The sequence below is a fragment of the Lactuca sativa genome, chromosome 3 (genome assembly GCF_002870075.4).
Source record: "Lactuca sativa cultivar Salinas chromosome 3, Lsat_Salinas_v11, whole genome shotgun sequence".
NCBI lineage: Eukaryota > Viridiplantae > Streptophyta > Magnoliopsida > Asterales > Asteraceae > Lactuca > Lactuca sativa.
In genome coordinates, this window is record NC_056625.2 from 139,721,019 (window position 1) to 139,746,371 (window position 25,353).

Here is a 25,353-nt window from a genome sequence, read left to right on the forward strand (position 1 = left end):
GAGGACGTCCAAAAGACAGCCTTTAGGACGCGGTATGGGCATTACGAGTTCGTGGTGATGCCTTTTGGGCTCACCAATGCCCCAGCAGTGTTCATGGATCTCATGAACAGGGTATGCAGGCCGATGCTGGATCGGTCTATGATTGTATTCATCGACGACATTCTGGTGTATTCACGGTCTAGGGAGCAGCATGAGGGACATTTGAGGGAGGTCCTTGAGGTACTGAGGTCGGAGAAGCTATATGAAAAATTCTCCAAATGTGACTTCTGGTTGCGGGAAGTTCAATTTCTGGGGCACGTTGTAAATCAGGCAGGAATATTGGTCGATCCGGCCAAGGTGGAAGCGGTGATGAGTTGGGAGACACCGAAGTCACCTTCGGAGATCAGGAGTTTCCTTGGGTTGGCAGGGTACTATCGACGGTTCGTTAAGGACTTCTCCAAGATCGCGGTGCCACTTACCAAATTGACCCGAAAGGGTGTTACATTCTCATGGGGACCCGAGCAGCAGACTTCCTTCGAGACACTACGTCAGAGACTGTGCGAAGCACCAGTTCTGGCTCTTCCGGAAGGGATGGAGGACTTTGTCGTATTTTGCGACGCATCGATTTCAGGACTGGGTGCAGTGTTGATGCAGAGGGGCCATGTGATAGCCTATGCATCGAGGCAGCTGAAGCCTCACGAAGCGAGATATCCCACGCATGACTTAGAGTTGGGGGCAGTAGTGTTCGCCCTCAAAATTTGGCGTCACTACCTGTACGGGGTTCGTTGTACCATATACACGGACCATAAGAGTTTGAAGTATTTGATGGATCAACCCAACCTAAACATGCGTCAGAGGAGATGGTTAGACGTGGTTAAGGATTATGACTGTGAGATCCTATACCACCCAGGCAAGGCTAATGTGGTAGTTGATGCATTGAGTCGTAGGGCGGAGAGTACTCCATTGCGGGACGTGTGTTTGAGATTGACGGTGATGACTCCGGTAATAGATGCTATTCGTGGGGCACAAGCCGAGGTCGTGAAGTCTGGGATGCAGAAACAGGAGCGGGTCGTCGGGTTGATTTCAGAGTTTGTTACGGATGGGCGGGGACTTCTGATATTTCGGGGTCGGATCTGGGTGCCATTCATAGGAGGTACGCGTGTTACTTTGATGGAGGAGGCACATAGATCGAAATTCTCGATCCATCCCGGTGCTACGAAAATGTATTTGGACTTGAAAAAGGAGTACTGGTGGCCTTGCATGAAGAGAGACGTTGCCTGGTTCGTTGAGAGGTGTTTGACCTGCCGTAGGGTTAAGGCCGAGCACCAGAGACCGCACGGTAAGTTGCAACCCTTGGAGGTTCCTGAGTGGAAGTGGGATCAGATCACGATGGATTTCATCACCAAATTGCCAAAAACTGCCAGGGGAGTCGATGCAATTTGGGTGATTGTGGATAGGCTAACAAAGAGTGCACACTTCCTTGCCATTAGCGAAAGTTCATCAGCAGAGAAGTTGGCAGAGTTATACGTGAGAGAGATAGTATCTCGGCATGGAGTGCCGACCTCGATTGTTTCGGACCGCGATGTACGTTTCACTTCCAGGTTCTGGAAGAAATTCCATGAGGAGTTGGGTACTAAACTGCATTTTAGTACCGCATACCATCTCCAGACCGACGGTCAGAGCGAGCGGACGATTCAGACATTGGAAGATATGCTTAGAGCGTGTGTGTTAGACTTCGGGGGTAGCTGGGATGCGCATCTGCCGCTGGCTGAGTTTTCCTACAACAACAGCCATCATTCGAGCATTGGTATGCCACCTTTTGAGTTGTTGTATGGTAGGAGGTGTCGGACTCCCATTTGCTGGGGAGAAGTGGGACAGAGGGTGATGGGCAGTACAGAGATCGTACTTCAAACGACTGAACAGATCCAACGGGTGAGGCAGAGGTTATTGACCGCCCAGAGCCGACAGAAGAGTTATGCGGACAGACGCCGGTCCGAGCTCGAATTTCAGGTCGGCGACTTCGTTCTCCTAAAGGTTTCTCCTTGGAAAGGGGTGATTCGGTTCAGGAAGAGGGGCAAATTGGGGCCCCGGTTCATAGGTCCATTTCGGGTAATTGCAAGGGTAGGTCGGGTAGCTTATCGGTTGGAGTTGCCAGCGGAGCTAAGTCAGATTCACAATACCTTCCACGTATCACAGCTGAGGAAGTGTATAGCCGATGAGGCAGCAGTGGTTCCGTTAGAAGATATTCAGGTGGATGCGAGTCTGAATTACGCCGAGAGACCAGTAGCTATCAGGGATCGGAAGATCAAGGTTCTACGGAACAAGGAGATACCTCTGGTGTTGGTTCAGTGGCAACATCGGAAGGGATCGGAGATGACGTGGGAGCCGGAAAGAGAAATGCGGGAGCAACATCCGGAGTTATTCGCAGAATGAGACTTCGAGGGCGAAGTCTAGTTCTAGTGGGGGAGAGTTGTAACAGCCCGGAATTTCAGGTATTTCTTTAAATTATTTTTGGGGCACATTTAGGAGGGGACTCGGCGAGTTGGTGCACGACTCGCCGAGTAGGGCCATGGTCTTGGTCGCCGATGCGCGACTGGACTCGACGAGTCCAATAAGGGACTCGGCGAGTCGACGCTGTTCAGCTGAACCCTAGCCGTTTCGATTCTGAATCGTATATAACGATCTTATGGCCGTCATGTCGCGTCTTTTGGCCGGTTGAAGATCCCCTGGGAGTGTGTGAGCATCTGGAGCAAGAGAGAGGATTTGAGAAGGCTTGAAGAGATTGTTAGACAAGGAGGAGCAAGGTGGTGATCAAAGGAATCGAGGACTGGAGGTTTGGAGACACAGGGAACACGTTTCCAGGTAATCTTCGGATCGAAATCCGTAGCTTTTACGTTGTACACGAGTTTAGGGTTTAGGAAACCCATTTAAGGATTTGTTGGATTATATTGTTGTTATAAGTGTTAAAAAAACCCCTGTAATAGTATATGTGAAAGTCCAGGAAGCCCCATATCTATATACTTCGAAATCATGCGAAATACAGGAGGCAGCGGATTGACTGCATGGCTAGGACTCGCCGAGTTGTTCTTCAGACTCGGCGAGTAGCTTGAAGATTCACTAGGACTCGCCGAGTTGTTCTTCAGACTCGGCGAGTAGCTTGAAGATCTACTAGAACTCGTCGAGTCGTTCTTTAGACTCGGCGAGTGGAGTCGGGGTGTCTACACTCGCCGAGTTGCCCTTTTCACTCGACGAGTCCGGTCAAGATTGACCGTTGACCTGTATGTAACTTAGTAGGGTCAATTGTCTTGTTTGATAAGATCATTAATAAAGGTATGTGGTATTATAGGGAACCTGCGGATTAGCGGATCGAGTGCGAGTAGCTCGAAGGGTTTATAGCTTGCATACTACGAGGTGAGTCTTCTCACTATACTTTACCCGGAAGGGTTTGATTGTGAGACCGGAAGGTCGTATGTGTTATATTTATGCTATGGCTAGAGAGGTAGATGTTTTATATGTGATGTATGCTTATATATGATGTATGCTTATACGGGCTGGAAGGCGAGACTCTATGTGATAGAAAGGACGGTATGATGTATGATTTATGTGTTATGTGTATTATGTTACATGTGTTATGTTTTATACTATCGTGGGCCGGAAGGCAAAATACTATGGGCCGGAAGGCAATCTAATACGGGCCGGAAGGCGATATATATTATGGGCCGGAAGGCGATTATGTTACGGGCCGGAAGGCAACGTTATGTGGACCGAAAGGTCCGGGCCGGAAGGCGTATGTGGGTAAGTCGTATACTGGGGAACTCACTAAGCATTTATGCTTACTAGTTGTGTTTATGTTTTTCAGGTACTAGTGATGACCGTGGAAAGGCGCCGGCGTGACACGTACACACTGCCATTGTTGAAGATCTTGGAGATTTACTATTTATACTTTTGCACTAAACTTGGAATAAACACTTTTGTCGAATAATGATGTTTTGTTTTAAATCAAAATTTTATTTGAAAATTTGAGTCGTTACAAGGTCGTGGCGGCTGGAGGCATGGGGGTATAAGGGTGGCGGCCGAATGTAATGGTCCTAGGGTTAGGGTTTTGAGGTGTGTTAGGGATGAGGGAAGGAAGAGTGATGGGTTTTAAGCCTCATATCCAATTCAAACTTTTGATCAATTTAACACTTTCAATCCCTCCTTCACCATTTTTTTTCAAACTAAGTCCATATTTTATTCTTTAGCCCATGCTTCCAAAAAGCTATTCAATACAAGTCCATATGCTACCAGTTAACCCTCAACGTCTAGAAAATATAACTTTTAACTCATGTGGCTAACACTGATATAATTTATTTATTTATTTATTTAGTATTTTAAACAAAATGTTACAATTCTCTCCCACTTAAATTAGATTTCGTCCTCGAAATAAGCTCTCACTTCTACTTCAAGATGCACTCCCTTACAACAACCAAGATGAAAGAATATTTGTGGAATCAATCGGTCCTAGAGTTTCTCGGCCAATCGTTGGCATGGTAATCCCGCCCAAAGGTCATCGTCGCAATGAAGACTAAATGATCACATACTAAACTAGACTACACTCCTGCCTGACTCTGACAGCCCAACTAAGCTATCCACAACCAACACTCGGGCTCACACCCAATCAGACGACAATAGACAAGCAACCCTCAACCTGAGCTCCTAACACCTTAGGGTCTAAGCACAAGTATGCCCATCATATGCTATCACGACTATGAATAATACAAATCGAAGGGAAAATCCAACAGATGACGATGATTTGCCGCGAAACAAGAAGATTTAGTAATTGCGTAGAAGTCTGGGGCTTAGAGAAATCCGTCTGAGAACTGAACTTGACACAAAGTTTTTTTTTCCTATTGCGAACTTCCACTCTCCCTCACTTTAAAGATGCTAGAAACTGAGAATTCCATAGTCCTTCTGTAGAGGTTATGAATTGTAAAAGTCGAAATGTTTGTTTGTTTAGTTTCGCATTTTTAGTTATTTTACTAAGTCACAGTTTTATGCGAAGCGTATTGTAATAGACTTAGTATATTTTTTGTACACTCAGGTTTCCTATAAATAGGGACTGAGGATAGAAGTAGAAAGAACTTTTCTCTCGAGTATTCTTTCTACTTAAAAGCTTTATAATCAATCTTCATCAATATAAGATATGATTAATATTTACTCATTGTGTTCTTACTTTTCAATCATTCAATCATAATCCTTTTCATAATCTCGATAAAAATTCTCTTGACCTTCGATCCTCATACTAACTCGAACCCACCAATTGATCCCAACCACTAATATCCACATACATATAAGAATATGAACCCACACCACATTCACAAATTCGAATTCGCATATAATCGAGGACAATGATAATTATTCCATACATAACAAAAGATCAATTGAAACAAAGCTAAATAAGATAACTCCATTTATCTGATCATCCAAAATTACAATCGAACTTTGAAACACAAACAGAAATTAAAGATGAATACCAATATTATCACAATTGCTAAGTAGAAGAATTGCCAGCTCAAATTTTGGTCCACAAGACGTCGGCGGTCCCCTGACGACCATCGGGTAACTGCCAAGCTAAGGAGGTAGGATCCAACACCTCACTGAGAAAATGACAGTGAGCTCTAATTCGGCCTTCCTAACCGCAATCAAAAACAAACTCGCACACTCCGCTTGCAATCTCTACAAAAATGGCCCTCCGCACCACACTGCCGACATGCAATAGATCTACGCCTCCCTCCAACTAATCTCAAACTCTGGTCAGCGAACTTGAATCGCTTTGCAGCAGTCTGGGAATGATCTAGATCCTAACACTTCTCCCTTGCCTAGGTCTCTATCTCAATATCATGCCTCCTCGCGACATCTTGAAGCTCAGCGAGAGAACCATAGCGTTCGGTAGACACGAACTGTCGGATGTCCGTCTTGAGCATGCTCAAATACCGAGTCATCTGAGCTTGATTTGAAGCAGCAAACTTATGACTGAACAAATCCCTCTCCGTGAACATCTTGATGATCCGTCATTGACTCGGTTGTCTGTTTCAGATCCAGGTACTCCTGGGCCAGTCTCTCCATCTTTAGTAGGGAAACATACCTTTCACGGAACATCTTCGAAAATTGCTCACAAGTCATCACGGCCCTCTTTTGAGGAGTATAAGAACTAGTCACCAGTCTCCACCAATCCCTTCCTCCCAACCAAAGAAGGTTCATGGCACACTTGACCTTCTAGTCATCCGGACAAGAACACGTGAAGAAACAACCCTCCACGTCAGCTAGCCATCTCATTGCCAAAATCGGGTCCGAAACCCATTAAAACTCTAGGGGCTTTATACGATCGAAATCCCGATGCTGGAAAGATCTCTCTCCTCGAGCCCTAATGGCAGAAACAGTCGCGGTGGCTGCAACAACTACCACCTCAGAAAGTGTAGCATATCGGTCATCGAAGTACTCCATCATAACAACCTTGACATACTGAACAAACTCCTGTCTTTTCCCCTATACAAAAGAAACAACCTCATCACGAATGATTTACCTGACCTGGTCCTCCGTAAATCCTATCCCATCTTGGCCATTAGCACCGGCTCCTGATCCTGAACCTCCAATAGTCGCCATACTGAAAATATATCAAGGAAAGATTAGACATCACAATACAGTGCTCAACACACCAGGTTCTACTCCTATTAGTTTCTTGGCAGCCTCATAATTCCTCCTGAATCTTATATGGATCCTATACTTTCAATAGTACGGACCCATACTACCTTCTACACCTATCCATAGTTGATTCAAAATTCATTCCAATGTCCTAAGTCACTGCACTAAGCCACTCCTAGGTGTGCTAACACCCACTTCTCCTGTGAGCTACAACCAACTTCCTAGGTACTCTTCCTAGGATTACCCTCACTCCTACACCACCAGTTGCTTTTGTGCATGCTTGTTATACACAACCCAAGATCGGATAGACTATCGAATCATCGAATCTATCCTAAGTCCACAACCAAACAAGGAACATGAAGAATAGTCAAGTCGATCATTCTAGGGCTATCCAATCTAGCCATATACAACTAATCAACATACACGTAGCAATCACACAATCAAAAACATATATCAGGTAAGCAACTCCCTAAATCAGATGGCATCACCGAAATCAAGCATCATTATCCAACAGTTTCTAAAACAACCATATCCACTAGCATGTTTTTCTAACAATTCATACATCAGCAAAATCAAAGGTTAGCAAACATAACAAGTATGGGTATTTTGGGAACCACTCTCCTGTTCGGGCTCTGGCTGACTATACACACTACATCCTCCTGAAAGTCAAAGTTAAGTCAAGGTCCACATTCCCGATCCCAAGCCAACAATCAAACAAGAACATGACAAGGAACTGAGACCATGTCCTTAACCCAACCCTTTTATTATAATTTCTTTTTTCAAAAAACATTTTAAAAAAACTCACAGATCCTAGTTTGAGACTGGATTCACACAATTGTTCCTTCAATTCACTCAAACCAACGCTCTGATACCAACTTGTAACGTCCCATTTTCACAACCAATTTTTTTTTATTAAGGTAAAACTTTGCAATTTATAAATCCATTATCAAGAAAACCATTTATTCCCAATTACATTTTAATTAAAATGAGAGTTTTATAGAAAACACAGAATCCTCAATGTTGTTGATGCGTGTGTATAGTCCTGCATTCGCCTTCCCATAGACACCAATGATAAACAATAAACAACTGGATAAGCACAAAATTTAGTGAGTTTTACCCAAAATACCACCACACAAACGGATAACATATACAGTTAAACATGTCGGGTCCAATCAACCATCGGGTTGGAATACCCCAAACCTAGTCAACCTCCAAGTTCCATCATCCTCGGGATGGAATATCCCAGTTTGGAATGCCAATATACAACGGGTCCAATCAGCCATCTTACTGGAATACTGAGGGTTTCCTGGCCTACCGCCTCAACCCTACCGCTCTTCCCGTGCCTCTATGACTACGACTTACAGCCAACCCGCACCAGGTATCATGGCCTACAACACAAAACAGGACCACCTCAACCCAAAATAAACACAATATGTCAAAATATAAACAATCAGGATCAAGTAGGCACATAATACAGGCAAACAACAATCATACAACTCACCTACCGCCTACTAATCCTCTCACAGCCAAACAAGGAATGTATCGTCGTATATACTTAGAGGTGAGATAGTCACCCGGACAAAGGAATGTATGGCTGTATATACTCAGAGGTGATATAGTCACCCGGACAAATGATCCTACTCCATAACTATAACCAAACAAGGGACAGGTAAGAGAGCTTGGATCAATAGTCCTCAGTCTATCCTGCATGACTATAAATAGTCCCTAAGGTATCCCTCTTACTAACAGATTACCAAAACTAGTGGGGTGGAACTCAACTTAATATATGCGTATATAACCATTGTAGCAATGAAGGACTCAACTAGCTTCAACTCACTTCCAATCACCTACAAGAAGATACTTGAGTCAATACATGATCACAGGTCATAGTCACTTGCAATAGTGACTACCTCACATGAAATGACAATTAGGGTTTGACATAAAATGACGATAGGATTTCACATAAAATGACAATTAGGGTTAAGTGAGAACACTTAACCCATTAAGGACTTAATCACCTAAGCATATGATGAATTAAGGTTTGACATAGTCATTCTCGGGTATAATAATAATCCAATCAATAGCCCAAATACACACCCGATTATTGTCAAAAATAGAGCTTCCCGTTTCTAGGGTGTCCATATAAAATTATAACTAGGGTTAGTGTTACACATAACACCTTAAGGACTTAAACCATTAAGTCAATTATCGCATTATGTTAATTCTATAGAATTATTCAGTATTTTTTGAAGTTTAATTAATAGTTTTAATCTGGGTCCCGACTAACTCCAAGACTAGGATTTCTTGACATTAGGGTTTTCTAAACCCTAATTAGGGTTTCCAACCTCAAACTCGTGTCACTTCCGGACACCACCCACTTTCGCCTCGGGCAGTGGTGGTCGGCGATGGTCCATGGCGGTCAAAGGCAGCAACCACCTTTTTTGATGGTGGTATTTTATAAGTTTTTAAGTCCAAACACCATCCAAAATATCCCGGATCACAAGAAACATTAATCCTACATCCACAAAAGCACATAATGGCGGTAGGAGGTGGCAGCCACCACTTCACGGTGGTGGTGATGGGTTTTCTTCAATTTCCGGCCAAGAATCGCTCCTACAACCTTACACCATTAAAACGAACACATTTACACAAAGTACGCACAGCCACCTCATATTGTGTTGGTAGCGGTTGTGAAGACCAACATGGGAGGTAGACACCATGATTAGCTGCTATAGTTGTTCTTCAAGTTTTCCGGCCAACAAACACGCCAACATATAATATAACATGCACACACACATGCAGAAACACCCACCACACAGCTGCACTTTGATCTTGGAGGAGAATGATGGTGGAGGGACGACGAAAAGAATGATAGTATGAAGCAGCGGTACCAGCGACAAAGAAACCAATCTCGGTACCAACGACAACAGAACATCAGAAAGAAAGGAATGGAAAAGGGGAAAGAATTGCACAGCTCCAACAAAGAACAACAGCAGCAACCGCAACCACGACGACGTCTCGTCGATCCTTCTCTTTCTCGGCAGTGGGAGCAACGATGGAGAGACGGTGGTTGCGTCGGTGGTTCTTCAACAACGGCTAGGAGGTGGCGGCGGCTGGAGGCATGGGGGTATAAGTGTGGTAGCCAAAGGTAATGGTCCTAGGGTTAGGGTTTTTAGCTGTGTTAGGGACGAGGGAAGGAAGAGTGACGGGTTTTAAGCCCCAGCCCAATTCAAACTTTTGACCAATTTAACACGTTCAGTCCCTCCTTCCCCATTCTTTTTCAAACTAAGTCCATATTTTACTCTTTAGCCCCTGCTTCCAAAAAGTTATTCAATAGAAGTCTATTTGTTACCATTTAACCCTCAACGTCCAGAAAATATAACTTTAACTCATGTGGCTAACACTGATATATTTTATTTATTTATTTTTATTTATTTATTTAATTTTTATTTATTTATTTTTGTTTATTTTAAACAGAATGTCACAAGATTCACAACTTAATAGCAAAAGAATATGATTAAAAAAAGTAGAAAATAAATGAGAGATTAAAACATTAAATTCAAAGCTTAACTGAAGGAAAAATATTCAAAACAAAAATTAGCATACTTGAGACATCGGAGATTAGAGAGAAAGAGATGGAGGAGGTAATGGTGTTGGAATAAACGTATGGTGGTGGCACCGATACCATTATTATAACTTAATATCTATACATGAAATAACACAACAAAAACCAGAACTAGAAAAAATCAGATAACATAAACTAGATCTGAATATGATGTTGATGGTAAGAGGTTATGGTGTCATATCAATGGTGGTAGTGATGGTGGAGACGAATTTGACGGTAATGACATTAGTATGATATTTGACCAAATTGCACTAGATCTGAGATGTTTTCTTGTTTTAGCAAGGGAAAGTGAAGTTGAAACAACTTCGTGACTCTAGATATGAGACTAGTGGCGATCGACGGTGGATCTGGAGGTGTTTTCATCGGATCTTGTCATGTTTGTGTTTTTGTTGGTGGTAGGGTAGCGATAGGGAGAGGGAGTCATGCTGACATTAATAGACGAAGGTAGTGGATTATCACCGCTCGTCTAAGCCTATAAATCTGGAGGAGAAAACCATAGAACTGGGACTAAAATTATAGATATGTAAACAACCAGAGCTTATAGATCTGTTGGAATTTGTTCACTGGTGGTAGGAGGCGACGAAGGTTCACCGACAGTACGAGGCGACAATAGTACAGGGGTAGTGGTTGGTGGAAACTAATGGTAGTATTTGTGTTCTTCAAGTTTAGTGGGAGAAGTTTTATTTTCTTAGAGCATGTGAGATAAGAGAGAAGATAATCAGGTGAAAGTGGGTGCCCTGCGTGTGAATCTAATGTAATACAATATATAAGTGAGTTCTAGTTTTGTGTTATTTTTAATCATGTCACTCTTTTTATTTTACTATTTATAGACAAAAATACCTTTTCTTATAGGTTTTGAAAACATTTTTGTTTTGCAGAAATGATGAATGCACCCTTAACACCCCGTTTTTGGTTTAACTATTTAATAGAGGAATATAAGTATAAATACAAATAAACAATTAATAATAATGATACTAATAATAATAATAATAATAATAATAATAATAATTATTATTATTATTATTATTATTATTATTGAGGAGTGAGTATTTGAAGGAATTATCATCATATTCTAGTTGAGGGACTAAAAGGGGTCATGTTAGAAACCCTAGAATGTAAGATTTTTGGTGATAAGAGTTGTCTTGTCATTAGGGATAATTTGGGGGCCAATTGTGTAAAGTATGAAATTGGCCCATCTCATGCACATGTTTAAGCCTATTGATCAGCCCCATTTGTTGCAAGCATCGATCCATCTAAAATAATGAAGAGGGCCGATCCCTAACAAGGAAATAAAAAAACCGTGTGCAAGTATTTATATATGTGTGTGTGTGTCTTGGAGCGTAAAGAGAAAACAAGAGGGAGAAGAGTGTGATTGGAAGAGAATAGGGGGGAAAGGTGAAATGTTGAACCGATTAGGAGGAAGGGTGAAGGGTTAAGGGTTTGGTGGTGTTGATTCTTATCCAAGTAAACTTCTAAACAATCCAATTTTTTTTCTTCTTTCTTTGGGTCGAAATCCATATCACCACTATAAGTCGTCATGGCTGCGGACCATGGATACCACTGGTCACCATGCTAGGGTGGCAGTGGGGGGTGTGTCATGTGGTTGTCTTCTAAACATTGGATGAAATGGCTGAAGCATAAACTCTAAATTTTATGACATTGATGGTTTTAAGCAATGTACTTTGTTTTCCTTTTTAAATCTTTGTACTATGATTCTTGGATTGAAGTTTAAATTGGCTTTTTAACTCAATGAGTTGTTGCTACTGTTAAGAGCTTGAATTCCAATTTTAAGAGTCTTTGCTTGGTGACTTAATGGGTTAGGATACCAAATTACCAAAAAGTCAAAGCTAGAAAATAATATGAAAATACCTATCATGCCTCTTTTTTGTAAAAATTGTAGAAAAATCATAGAGAGTCAAATTTAGGACCCGTAAGTTCCCAAATTTCAGGAATTGAATCTAGTATGTCCATGATTTTTTTCATTGACCTGATGTTGGATCTTACTAGGATGAAAATCGTTATTTTCAGTGTCTGGTCCAGAATTAGTTGCATTGATATCACATCTTGTAAAATCCATAGTAAATTGTAGAAAAATCTTATGGAACTGTACAAGTAGTCCCTAAAAATCTAAGAGAATGAACTAATGCAATATGGAAATGTATTTGAACTTTGGCAGGATTTGATGGTGTTAAAGTGACCTTGAATAGACTGTTGTTTTGGGTTGAAATATGAAAAATTATTCTAGTAGATTGTCTATATGTTTAAGGTAAAGAATAGCCAATTTTAATCTTGATTACTATTTTAGGAGTGTTGCAATGTGACATGGTGTGATTGAGTTTCCGGAATATGGTTGGAGTATTACTCTGCTACTGGAGGTGAGTTTCTCACTATAGTATGTGATGTTGTGTATCTTTTACTTTAGTTACGTGTGCTTATAAGATGCGTGTGCGGGTTGCACTTGGTAGGGCTAGTGTCTAGAGAGTATATCGTATTCACACAAATTACCGAGGAATACTTATAGGAGGGATCGACGTATTGAGCGGGGGATCGATCTTATCTAATATGTCCCAAGGTCTCGATGCACCGAGCAAGGGGGATAGGGTGTAGCTAATGTGTCCTAATAGGGTTAGGTTCAGGAGATAGGCTTAGCCGATGTGTCCTAGTGGGTTAATGCTTTTTTCTGATTTGTTCTTTGACTTGTACGCATGGCTATGTGGATTATGTTATTGATGCATGTGTGTTATGGGTAGAGCTTGTATGAGATTATATTGTGTATGTGGGAAATTTACTAAGTTTTGCACTTACCCATTTTTACTTAAAAGTTACCGTTTCAGGATCATCAGGTACTCGATATGGCAAAGTGTGATATTACACACTGGCTTGGGTCAAATGGATAGAGTTTTCATGACATTATGTAATTATGATTTCATTGATTTTTAAATTTTATAACTGTAACATCCCAAAAACCAGGGATCAATTTTTCATTTTCAAAATAATATAACATCCATTTTTAGTAAGTTATAACATCAAGTTACAGGGAAATGTATTTGAACTTTGGCAGGATTTGATGGTGTTAAAGTGACCTTGAATAGACTGTTGCTTATAAGAAGATAATGTGGAATCTCAAATCACAAATCTGTTGATGTGAGTGTACAGTCTCACCTTCGTAATCTGTTAAGTACCTACAAAAATATTTAATCCACAACTGTAGGCATAAAGCTTAGCGAGTTCCCCGAAATACGACATACATCACATCATAATAATCAGCTAAGAATTATCACTAAACTCTGGAGACTATTAGCAGTCCCAACGGGATAACAACACGCACTGTGGATTATCAGAACACCTCATGGGTTATCAACAACCCGGGGTACTATCAGCACTCCCATAGTCTTATAGCAGTCCAGGAGTAATCAACAACTTATTTCACATATAACATAACCTACAAATAAGACCTAGATGGTCGATATACATATACTACCACACATGCAAGAATAGTGAGAAGACTCACCTCATGAATAACGACTAACACACAACAACTCCCACACAATGTAGACAGGTACTATGAGACACCTAAAAAAAATTAAAGAAGTACCCTCTTAGTCTACACCCTCAAACCCTAAAGTTAACCACAAGTCAACCATGGTAAAGTCAACGTTCAAGGTCAAAGTCAACCTCAGCAAGACTCTATGTCATGGCCATCCATTGGCCACCTTGTGGGCACTAAAAGCCAAGACATTCGGGAACCCTCCCCAATCGCCACATCGTGGGAATTGGGTTCCAATAACATAATAGATTTATCTGTTAACATGTTAATCCATTCCCTCAAACTCTCCAGAATCCTTCCTAAGGCCTAATACTTCACGAAGATTGGTGCTTTTCAGTCTTGCATATCCAATGCAAGTCTAATACTAAAACTTAGGTCAAAATGGAGAAATACCACCAACGATCACATGTATGTAGCCTAAAATAGCAACAAACTTCAAATCTGGAACATATGTCCACTAGGGGACCTCAATAATCCACAAAGTTGGTAACTTGATGGATTCCAAGCATTCTACTCAACCCAACATAAGTAAAAGTGGGCAAAAACCTAGATCTAGCATGCTTTAACGAAAAAAATAGACTTCATACCTCCCAACAATCAGGAACGAAGTGAAGATGCAAGATTTATGTTGGAACCAAGCAATCAAACACCAAAATGAGCTCCTTTTTTCTTCATCCTTCATAATAATGATTTCACATACTCAAAACACACACATTGAGTGGAGGCTGCCAATTGAGAAAATCTTGGAGTTAATGCCCTTAAATAAGGCCTCAGTCCCGAAATTAGGTTTTGGCCGAAAACAACCACCACATCATGGTTAACTATGCTACGTTGTGGTTTTAGACAGATGCGTGTTTTTCCTTATCCAATGCCATGTCGTGGCCCACCCAATGCCATGTCATGGCCATACAAAATCCCAACTTTAAAATGCTTAACTTAAGATAATAATTCCAGCAAACTGGATGTTACAGTAACTTTCAAATGGATTTTGGAATTACTTTGATCTTACGGGTTGGTTTTGAAACTTTTCTTTAGTAAAATTTATGATTTTGTTATAATGGTATTAATTAAAAAGTTCAAATTTATTGCAAAAATTGGAATGTTACAATACCCTAATAAAAGTGCGTCTAAGAGATTGATTTTTTTATATGTGAAAAAGTATGTGCATATACATATATGTTACATGAATATAAAAAATATCGTAGACACTCTATATAGAGTATTGTGGTGTGCCTTTTTTAAAAAAAAACAAAGATGTTGTGTAGAAACAAAATTCTCACATTAAGTGGGTTACTTAACATTAGTTAGGTTCTCATTTGACCTTTTATATATATATATATATATATATATATATATATATATATATATATATATATATGTATATATATATATAGAGAGAGAGAGAGAGAGAGAGAATTAGGTTCATTTATAAATGTTTAATTGTTGTGTGAATATATGACTAATGTTAGACCAATCATATCATAGTAATATAATAATAATTTTAGCTATAATTAATTATGGTAAAAAATAAATCAATTTATAACCTTTAAAATCGGCATATTAGTTTCAACCTAATATCAGCATCACAAACGTTGTCTTCATTCAAAGAACAAAACAATCAGTCTCATCACCGGCTTCATCACCATCGACAGAACTCTAAGCCGTTGGCGGAACCTCAATCCATCGGACCATCGCAGTCAAAATCCCTATTGGACTTCATAATCGTTATTAGAATATTCTCGTTGATGTCGCCTGCTAACATCCCCCTCACAGTCGGTGGTGGAACCGTAATTCGCCTGCTTGTCATCTTCGATTTCACTTTTTTGGTTTTCATATTCTATTTCATTCTATATAAGGAATCAAATCCAAATTTTTTATTATTTATTTAATCACACCTTTTTGTTATCTTCAATTTCACCTTTTTGATTAAGCCATCACCGCCAAAGTTAAGAATATTTTTATTTACATTCCAATCTTTTATGTAAAAGATGTGATCAAATTTCTGCATTTTGTTTACCTTCCTCTCCAATCGCTCCAGTTAATCTGCTTTCGATGATATGGTGATATACTTATGTTGTGTGTGTTGGGATACTCTGTTGTAAGTTATATGAGTATGTGTTAGTTTCGTATATATTCAATGGAATATTTTATATGTGTTAAGTAATCTGGTGGCTAGATGTCAAATTTAGCTTCGATTTGTTTTTTCACACACTTTTAGTTTACAATATCATGAATTATGTGTGTGTTTGGTGTTTACAGATATCATGGAATGGGATTTATATGTGTGTGTTTTGTGTGGGTTACATTTCATAGCTCATGCTATGTAAAAAGAGGAGCTTATGTTGACATTTTTTCCATGGTGTTTCTTAAGCATGTTTACAAGGTTATCTACTGCTTTTTTCACTTTTGTCCATTCATGGTTTACCTTGGATTTGCTTTTTTTTTTTTTTTTTTTTTCTGTAGTAGCTTTTGATAATTAGAGGCAATGTTTCTAAACTAAAGCTACTAATCATTTTGTTTTGTTATGTTATTTGAGCTTCCTTTTTATTGATATTTAAGTACCTTGCATTTGCATCTTTAGATGTTTAGGTCTTATTTTTTTCAATTTTGTACATGATAAAAAAAAAAAGAGATATTAGTTGTAATATAGGGTATTTTTTAAGAATGAGATACTAAAACCAATGTATTCTTTAAGAATGAAAGGCTAAAAGAAGAGGAATTATGTTTCAAGAATATTGTAGATAATGTTGGCTCTTCGAAGATGAACAAAAATGATAAAAAAGATGAACATAGTAGAAGAACGTGACAACTAGGCAGCTCCTTGCCTCCTAAGGACCACTCATGAAGAAAGCACCCGTGGTCATAAAGGAGCTAATTGAAGAATTCTCTAAGCACTCTAGAGAATATCGTAATTCAAGGAATGACTTGACTCGAGGGGCGATGAACTCGGTTTGCGATAATATGGCGGCAGTGATGGCTAAATTAGATAGTTTGGACCGAAGAATGACAAAGATGGATCAATCCATCCATTCCATCCGGGTGGGATGTGAGAATTGTAGCGAGCCTCACCTTACTAAATATTATGATCTATACGGGCATGGGAACTAAAAAGTCCAAGTGTGTTACTCTAGTGGCGATAGATATGATGATGATTAGCGAAAACCAAAAAAAGAGTGGCTACCATACGACGAGTACAAGAAGGCAAAGGAGGAGAAATATAGGATGAATACAAGAGGGTTCTAACAAAAGGAGGAGCCGGTGCAAGAAAAGAAAATGGACTTTGAAGATATGCTCACAAGATTTGCAGCTTCATCCGAAAAAAGGCACAATGAAACTGATGCTGCAATTAGAGAACAACAAGCCATGATGAAAGAGCAACAAGCATTGATGAGGAATCAACAAGCTTCTATTCTTAACATTGAAAAACAGCTGGCCCAACTTGCATTACAAATCAATCAAAGATTACCAGTTAAACTTCCAAGTAATACCGAGAAAAATCTGAGAGGCGCCCAAATCAACATTGTGACGACTAGAAGTGGAAAGATAATTACCCCTCTAATACCCATCATGAATGAAGATCAAAAAGAGATGCAGGAGGAACATAAAGAAGACCCGAAACTGCAAACAATCGACTCGACTCGACGAGTCGTGGAGAAGGACTCGACGAGTCCACAGTTTGAACAGAAAACTGATTTCCCTTTGAAACCTTATCAACCTCTATTGCCATTTCCAGGCCAAGCTAGACAAGAGAAGAAAAATGAAGATTATCAAAAGTTCCTAGAACACATCAAATCCCTCCAAATCAACATGCCTTTCATAAAAGCGGTTGCAAAAATCCCTAAGTATGCAAAATTGTTAAAAGAACTACTCACAAATCGAAAGAAGCTAGAGAGGTGTCCAAGGTGGTGCTTAATGAAAATTGTTCAGCTGTAATGTTGAACAAGTTGCCAAAGAAAATGGGTGACGCCGGGATGTTGACTTTACCATACCAATTCGGGAACTTAGCCACCAATTATGCATTGGCGAATTCATGGGCGGGTGTTAATCTTATGCCATACTCTTTCTTTAAGAAGTTGAACCTTCCAGAGCTGAAACCTATTCGTATTGAAATTCATCTAGCAAACAAGATTGTGACATTTCCAAGAGGAATATGCAAGGACTTATTGGTCAAAGTTGATAAATTTGTATTCTCTGCGGATTTCATAGTGCTAGACATGGAAGAGGACCACCAAGTGTTGATCATCCTTGGAAGGCCTTTCCTAAACACCGTAAGTGCCATAGTAGACATGAGAGAATCCAAACCAACCCTTCGAGTGGGGGATGAGTCAGTCACTTTTGGATTTGATAAGGCCATGAAGCATTCTAAGTACAGTGATGACACGACCTTTTCGATGGACACTTTGGATGAGCTAATGGAAGAATGGAAGGAGGACAAATCAAACGTGCCCGCCATTGCCCTTGAAGATGACTTTGATGCTGAAAGAGACCTGAAAGAGATTGAAATAATTCTTGAAGATAGTGAATATGAAGAAATCATTAAAAGTATTGAAAAGGCGCCTCGCCAAGTTGGAGACACTAACTCGACTAGTCCATCCAGGAAATCGCGCTCAGACGATAATTTTGGCCTGGACTCGACGTGTTTAGTGTACAAAATACAAAATTAGAGCTAAAAACTCTGCCTGAACATTTAGAATATACATTTCTCAAAGAAGGTGATCAAAAGGAATAAGTTTTTCATATTGCTCCCATAAGATAATTCTTGAAGAAGGTGCGAAGCCAGTAGTGCAACACCAAAGGCATTTAAACCCGAACATACAAGAGGTGGTCAAGAAAGAAGTTGTCAAGCTCTTAGATGTAGGGATAATATACTCCATTTACGATAACCCATGGGTTAGTCCCGTTCAAGTAGTGCCAAAGAAAGGGGGGATGACGGTCGTCACAAATGCGAAGAATGGGCTTATACCTACACGAACGGTAACCGGTTGGCGAGTAGGCATCGATTATCGAAAGATAAATGACGCCACTTGCAAAAACCACTTTCCTCTCCCTTTTATTGATCAAATGCTTGAGCGTTTATCAAGACATAGCTATTATTGTTTTTTAGATGGGTTTTCAGGTTATTTCCAAATCCCCATTGACCCAATTGATCGGGAGAATACCACTTTTACTTGTCCAAGTGGAAAATTTGCTTATCGACGCATGCCCTTTGGGTTATGCAATACGTCGATGACTTTCCAAAGATGCATGAAGACGATATTCCATGACATGGTGGAAAAATTCATGGAAGTATTCATGGATGATTTTTCTATTTTTCGCTCTTCTTTTCATGATTTTCTTGCTAACCTAGAATTGATGCTTGCTAGGTGTGAAAAGACCGATCTAGTATTGAACTGGGAGAAATGTCACTTTATGGTGAAAGAAGGCATTGTGTTAGGCCATAAAGTATCCAAGGCGGGGATTGAGGTGGATCGTGCGAAAATTGATACAATTGCTAAATTACACCCACCAACTAACGTAAAGGGCGTTAAGAGTTTTCTAGGTCATGCGGGTTTTTACCGCCACTTTATTAAAGATTTTTCAAAAACTACTAGACCTTTAACTCAACTACTTTTGAAAGATGCACCTTTTAATTTTTCTAAAGAATGTTTAGCCTCTTTTGAAGTTTTGAAAGAAAGATTGACTAACGCCCCAATCATTATCGCCTCGAATTGGAACTTACCGTTTGAAATAATGTGTGATGCAAGCGACGTTTCCTTAGGAGTTGTACTTGGCCAAAGGGTTGACAAGCACTTTCAATCCATTTACTATGCTAGAAAGATCCAAAATCCTACCCAAGAAAACTACACCACAACCAAAAAAGAGTTATTAGCCGTGGTTTATGCCTTTGACAAATTTCGTCCCTATTTAATTTTGTCTAAAACTACTGTGTTAACTGACCATTCTGCTATTAAGTACTTGTTTGTTAAGTAGGATCCTAAGCCAAGGTTGATCCGATGGGTCCTGCCACTTCAAGAATTTGACATCAAGATCAAGGACAAGAAAGGGATGGAAAATGTAGCTGCTGACCATCTTTCCAGATTAGAAAATCCAACAATGGAAGAGATGGATTACAAGGGTATTGGAGATAGCTTCCCGTAAGACTATTTGATGGAGATCATTGGGGAAGAACCATGGTATGCTGATATTGCAAATTACTTGGTTGACGAATTCCTTCCAAAAGGGCTCGCTCATCAGCAGAAAAAGAAGCTCTTTTCAGAAATTAAATATTCTTTCTGGGATGAGCCTTATCTTTTTAGGAGTTGTGCGGATAGGATTATTAGAAGATGTGTATTTGGCAAGGAAATTCGTGACATTCTAGAGTATTGCCACAATGTGTCGGCAGGAGGACATCATGGTGTACAATGCATTGCAATAAAAGTGTTTGATGTGGGGTTTTATTGGCCCACAATCTTCAAGGATGTTGCTGCTTACGTGAGGGAATGTGATGCTTGCCAAAGAACAGGTAATATTTCGGCAAAGAATGAAATGTCTCAAAGGAATATTCAAGTTTGTGAAATATTTGATGTTTGGGTGTGGATTTCATGGGACCATTTCCTTCATCCAAAGGAAATAAATACATACTTGTGGAGGTGGATTATGTGTCAAAATGGGCAGAAGCGCAAGCATTACCAACCAATGATGCTAGGGTTGCGGTAAAATTCTTAAAAATATTATTTTCTGCATTTGGAGTACCGAAGGAATTAATTAGTGATAGGGGAACCCAATTTGCTAATGACCAACTAGCAAAAGTGTTGCAAAAATATGGTATACGCCATAGATTTTTGACACCATATCATCCACAAAAAAATGGGCGAACCGAAATTATAAATCAAGCACTTAAAAGAATTTTGGAGAGATCGGTGGGTAGCAATAGAAAAGATTGGGCGGATAATGCACTTTGGGCCTTCCGAACCACATTCAAGACACCCGTTGGAACCACACCCTATAGGCTAGTATATGGTAAAAAATTGTCATTTACCCGTGGAGCTCGAACATAAAGCCTATTGGGCTTTAAAAACTTGCAATTTTGAGACGAATGAGTTGCGTGCCAATCGAATTTTGCAAATGAATGCTTTGAAAGAATTGAGGAATGAGTCTTACACTAACTCATTGATTTATAATGACAAAACCAAAAGATGGCATGATGCAAGGTTGAAGGGTAATAAGGAGTTTGAAGAAGGGCAAAAAGTTCTTTTGTACAATTCAAGAATAAAGCTCTTTCCAGGAAAATTGCACACTCATTGGTGCGGGCCTTTTACAATCAAGCATGTATATCCATACGGGGTGATTGAGTTATGGAGCAAGGATGGGTCGAGCTTTAAAGTCAATGGGCATAGGATCAAGAAATACGAAAAGGGAATGCCAAAGGATGAAGGACTAAAAGAAGGCTTGGACTTGGAGAAAGCCGATGCAACGTAGAGTGGGAAGGAGTCTAGCTAAAGACTCCTAAAAAAGAGGCGCTTACGGGAGGCAACCCGTTGCTTGAGTTTGCTTTCTTTTTCCCTTTTATTTTTCGTTTTTTTCTCTTTTGTGTGTTTTTTATGATTTTCAGTCTAAATTTTCTTATTAGCTTTAAATGATTGCTTGAGGACAAGAAAAGTTTGAGTGTTGGGTGTGGTAAAATTTATTTAAAGACAATAAAAAAATTCAAATTTTTTTTCACACAAAGTAAAAAAATCGCCGAGTCGGGACACCTACTCGAAGAGTCCATTTGAAAATCCCTGAAAATTTGTGAAATCGTGATTCTACTCGCCAAGTCAGGACACCAACTCGATGAGTAGAATTTATAACCAGCAAAAAAGATAAGTTTAAACTCTGTAAATTAGGGTTTTTACCTTAAAAGGTAAACTTATTCATACTAGCAGCCACCACACACTTGACGAGCGGATACTCTCTCAAGCAACCATCTTTCAATTTCGTGATTTCTTCAAATTTCTCGCTAATAGGTAAGATCTTTCACCCATAATTTTGTTAGAGGTTCAATCTTTGGTAGTTTAACGGTTAAATTTTGTTAAAAAAAACCCCGATTTTATAATGTTGACATAAACTTTAGGGTTTTGATTTTGGCCAATTCAGAGTGTTTTAGTTGGATTTTTTTGTGAATTAACGCTTGTTACATGACCCTAGACAAACCCCTAGAAAAAATTTTGAGTTTTCACGGTTGCTTCGGTCCAAAACAGAAGAGAAACTCGAACAGTTCATTGTACTCGTTGAGTCTGTTCATGGACTCGTCGAGTCCGTGCTGAAATTTCCCAAAATTTTAATTTTTAATGTTTATGTGGTTTATTTGTTTTGTTTTGTGTTTGATTTTGCAAAAAATGTTCATAAGGGGGCAACGCTCAAGAGGTAGACAAGGGGATTTCCCTTGGTTAAATTCCCCACAAATTGGTTCAAAATCAACTATGGTGGGGTGGAAGAAGAAAATTTAATTACTCAAGACCAAGGATATCTATGTCCCAAATGATTTAGATTGGGAGTGGCTAGGACAATTAGGTTTAGAGGGTGCATTAAACCCATACATGACTAAGGTCTTTGTACAAGATGGGAACTCGATTACGTGTGATGGATGGCAGAGGTTATTTTGGATTCAAGAACCAGTATATCGGGAGCTATGTTTGGAGTTCTTCTTTACGATATCATTCCTAGAGGGAATGATTTTACAACCCAAATGTATTAACCTTTTGTCTTGGTAGGGAGTACCGAGAGTGTAGTATGGCGGAGTTGAGCTAGAAGTTAGGAATATATGATGAATCAGTAGTCATGGGTGAAGAAGCCTTTGGAATGTTCTTGGAGAATTGTCACAAGGATTTTCTGGAGGGAACAAATGGTACAACTTGGTGGAATACAATTGCAAACAAAGTCTATATTCTTTCTGCGGCTCAAGAAGGGAGCATACGATCCCCCACTCACTGCTTGATTCACCACCTAATTTCTATCACCATTAACATGTAGAAAGATGATGACAAGGTCCCGAGCCTTGACGTGTTTTACTTATGGTGCATTATAATGCCCAACAACTTTTGCAATATTCCATATTGCTTGGAATGGTATTTGGGAGAAGGAACGGTGAAGGATAGGAACACTTCGAAAATAAATGGGGGTATGTTTCTTACTCTATTGGCAAGGTCATATGGTGTCATGGAAAGGGGAGATGGGAGCATGTTGACTATGTTACCAACACCTTTTTAGTCTCATGCTTTATAGGAGGGCAAGAATTGTGGAAGAATATGGTGGTGGTAACTTTTCCATCCTGAATGATGATGAGGTTGTGGCGCCCGAGGAACTGGGTAGGCGGGTTAGACCAAGGCAAGAGAATGTTCAAGAAGACCCACCGGTAATCTCGATTGATGATGAGATGCTAATGAATTGGTGTAATGTGGAAGTGAGGAGATATCAAGATGATTTAGGGCGGAGTATGAATTATAACCATTGGACACTCGCTTATTTGTTTTATCACTTGAATATACCACCTATGGATGAGCCTTATTTCCCTGTGTTAGTAGTTGGGAAGAGAGGTTAAATGCGAGAAGAAGTTGAATCGGGGTGAGCGGAATTAGAAATGAAGATGAGGAAAGAGATGAAGACTAGTTATCCTTTTAATTTTATTTGTATGGTTTGTTTTAAGACAATTTTTATTTTATTTGGTTTGTTTTTGTTTTATTTGTTTGGTTTGATGTTTGAACACCTAGTAATTACTATTTTTAGTTTGTTTTCCTTTGTCTATTACTTGTGTTGTTTTTGATCTTTTCAGAATTACGGTGAAGGAACTATGTGAAGAGTGGAGTCTAGACGGGAAGATAGGAGTTTTGATTTCGATATCGAGTCCGACAATTAGAGCGGTTAAAGAGTATACTTTACTGAAAAAACAAGTGGGAGTATTGCCTTAATACTCTACTTAAATTCCCAAAACGGACCTGAAGCAGAAAAGGAGTTTAGTCCATATAGCGATGACTCGTCGATTCCATACACCTACTCGACGAGTCCAAGTGACAAAACCTGATTATTCTGCCAGTAACGCTACAACTAAGTGAGTCCTCACATGAACTCTACGAGTTGCTCATTCTTCTACTTTCAAGTTGAAGATTTGATTACATTTGATGCGGGCAATTAGCTATACTTTTGAATACTATTTCCTAAGCATTCCAAAGTTCTTTTTCGTCTATAGTTGGAGTTGTCGACCACATAAGATTTTACACCTAAGGTATGGATGAGTTGTTCCCATGCCGAAGTCAACTGAAGATGGAGCTTTAGATGAAGACGATCAACCTCGCAACTATATCCCAAGGGAGTTTATTCCAATTCCCTCTTTATTTTTATGTTTTTATCATGCATAATATGCAATGGGGACATTGCATAAATTAAGTGTGGGGTAGGAGGTTGGTTACATTTAGTCAAATTTAGAATCCTAATTTAGAATCCTAGGTTAATTTTAAAAAAAATTGCCTAAAAATTGCTAGGGTTTAATTTAGAAAAGTTTGGTAAAAGCAATTAGGATTCCATGCTAGTATTGTGCTTGATGATTCTATGAGGACCTAAATGTTTAGTTGAGGCAATATACGTTATAATGCATTTGTGGCCCCCTTTATTCTAGTGAAATCGTGTTACAAAAACATAACCTTGCTTAGTTTGAGGGATGCAATATGTTTAGCATCGTGTACCACAAATGTATCCAGGAAAACTGAAGTAGTCACTGCACATAAGACTAATACCTTAACCAATAAAGGATTAAGTGATGATCCTTGCTTAAGCATGTAGGGTTTGAGTGAAAACAAACTTTGAAAAAAAAAGAGAGAGAGAGAGAGAGAGAGAGAGAGAGAGAGAGAGAGAGAGAGAAATTACCAAAAAGTTAAAAAATTTTGGAGCAGTCAAAGTATAAAGTATGAAGATCAAAATTCTGAAGAAATTCAAAAGTTGAAGATACCAAAAGTCAAACAAAGAAGGTGGTGAATTTAGAGAGATCAAAGATCAAATAAGTGAAGAATTCAAAGAGCTCCATTGTAGTATCAAAGTTGTAATTTTTCTAAAATTTATGTATGCTTGGTAGTTTAACCAAAAATGACTTGAGGTTAAGAAAGTTTTTTGTGGATGGGTTCGGAGGGATGCATAAAATTAGCATTGTTCAAAAGAAGAAGGTGAGTGTTTTTGAGGATTATGAGTATTTAGGATTAGGAGGGGTCTTTAGGAAAAAAATTTAGACACAAATGCATGCGTTGCGGTCTTGGCATAATGGTTGTGTTTGATTAGGATTGTCTTATGTGGTACTAGTGTGTTAAAATTCAGTTTTGTTTTGGGGCAAGCAAAAGTCAAGTGTGGGGTATTTTGATATGTGTATATTTGGTCATATATTTTCTCTAATATCTTAATACTTTTTGGCTATTTTGTCTCAATTATTGAACAAAAGGTACTTAATTATGTTTAAATTGTATTTTCAGCCTAAAAGACATGCTCAAGTTAAAAAGGAAGCGGGATTAACAATTGGAAG

General features: G+C 39.4%; 1 protein-coding gene across 1 annotated transcript; it reads left to right on the top strand.

Moving 5' to 3' along the window:
• The first annotated feature begins 20,828 nt into the window (after positions 1-20,828).
• LOC111880255 (uncharacterized) lies at positions 20,829-21,290 on the top strand. The gene has a single exon (XM_023876663.1). It carries the CDS (start codon positions 20,829-20,831, stop codon positions 21,288-21,290), a length of 462 nt encoding a protein of 153 aa, XP_023732431.1.
• Positions 21,291-25,353: the final 4,063 nt, after the last annotated feature.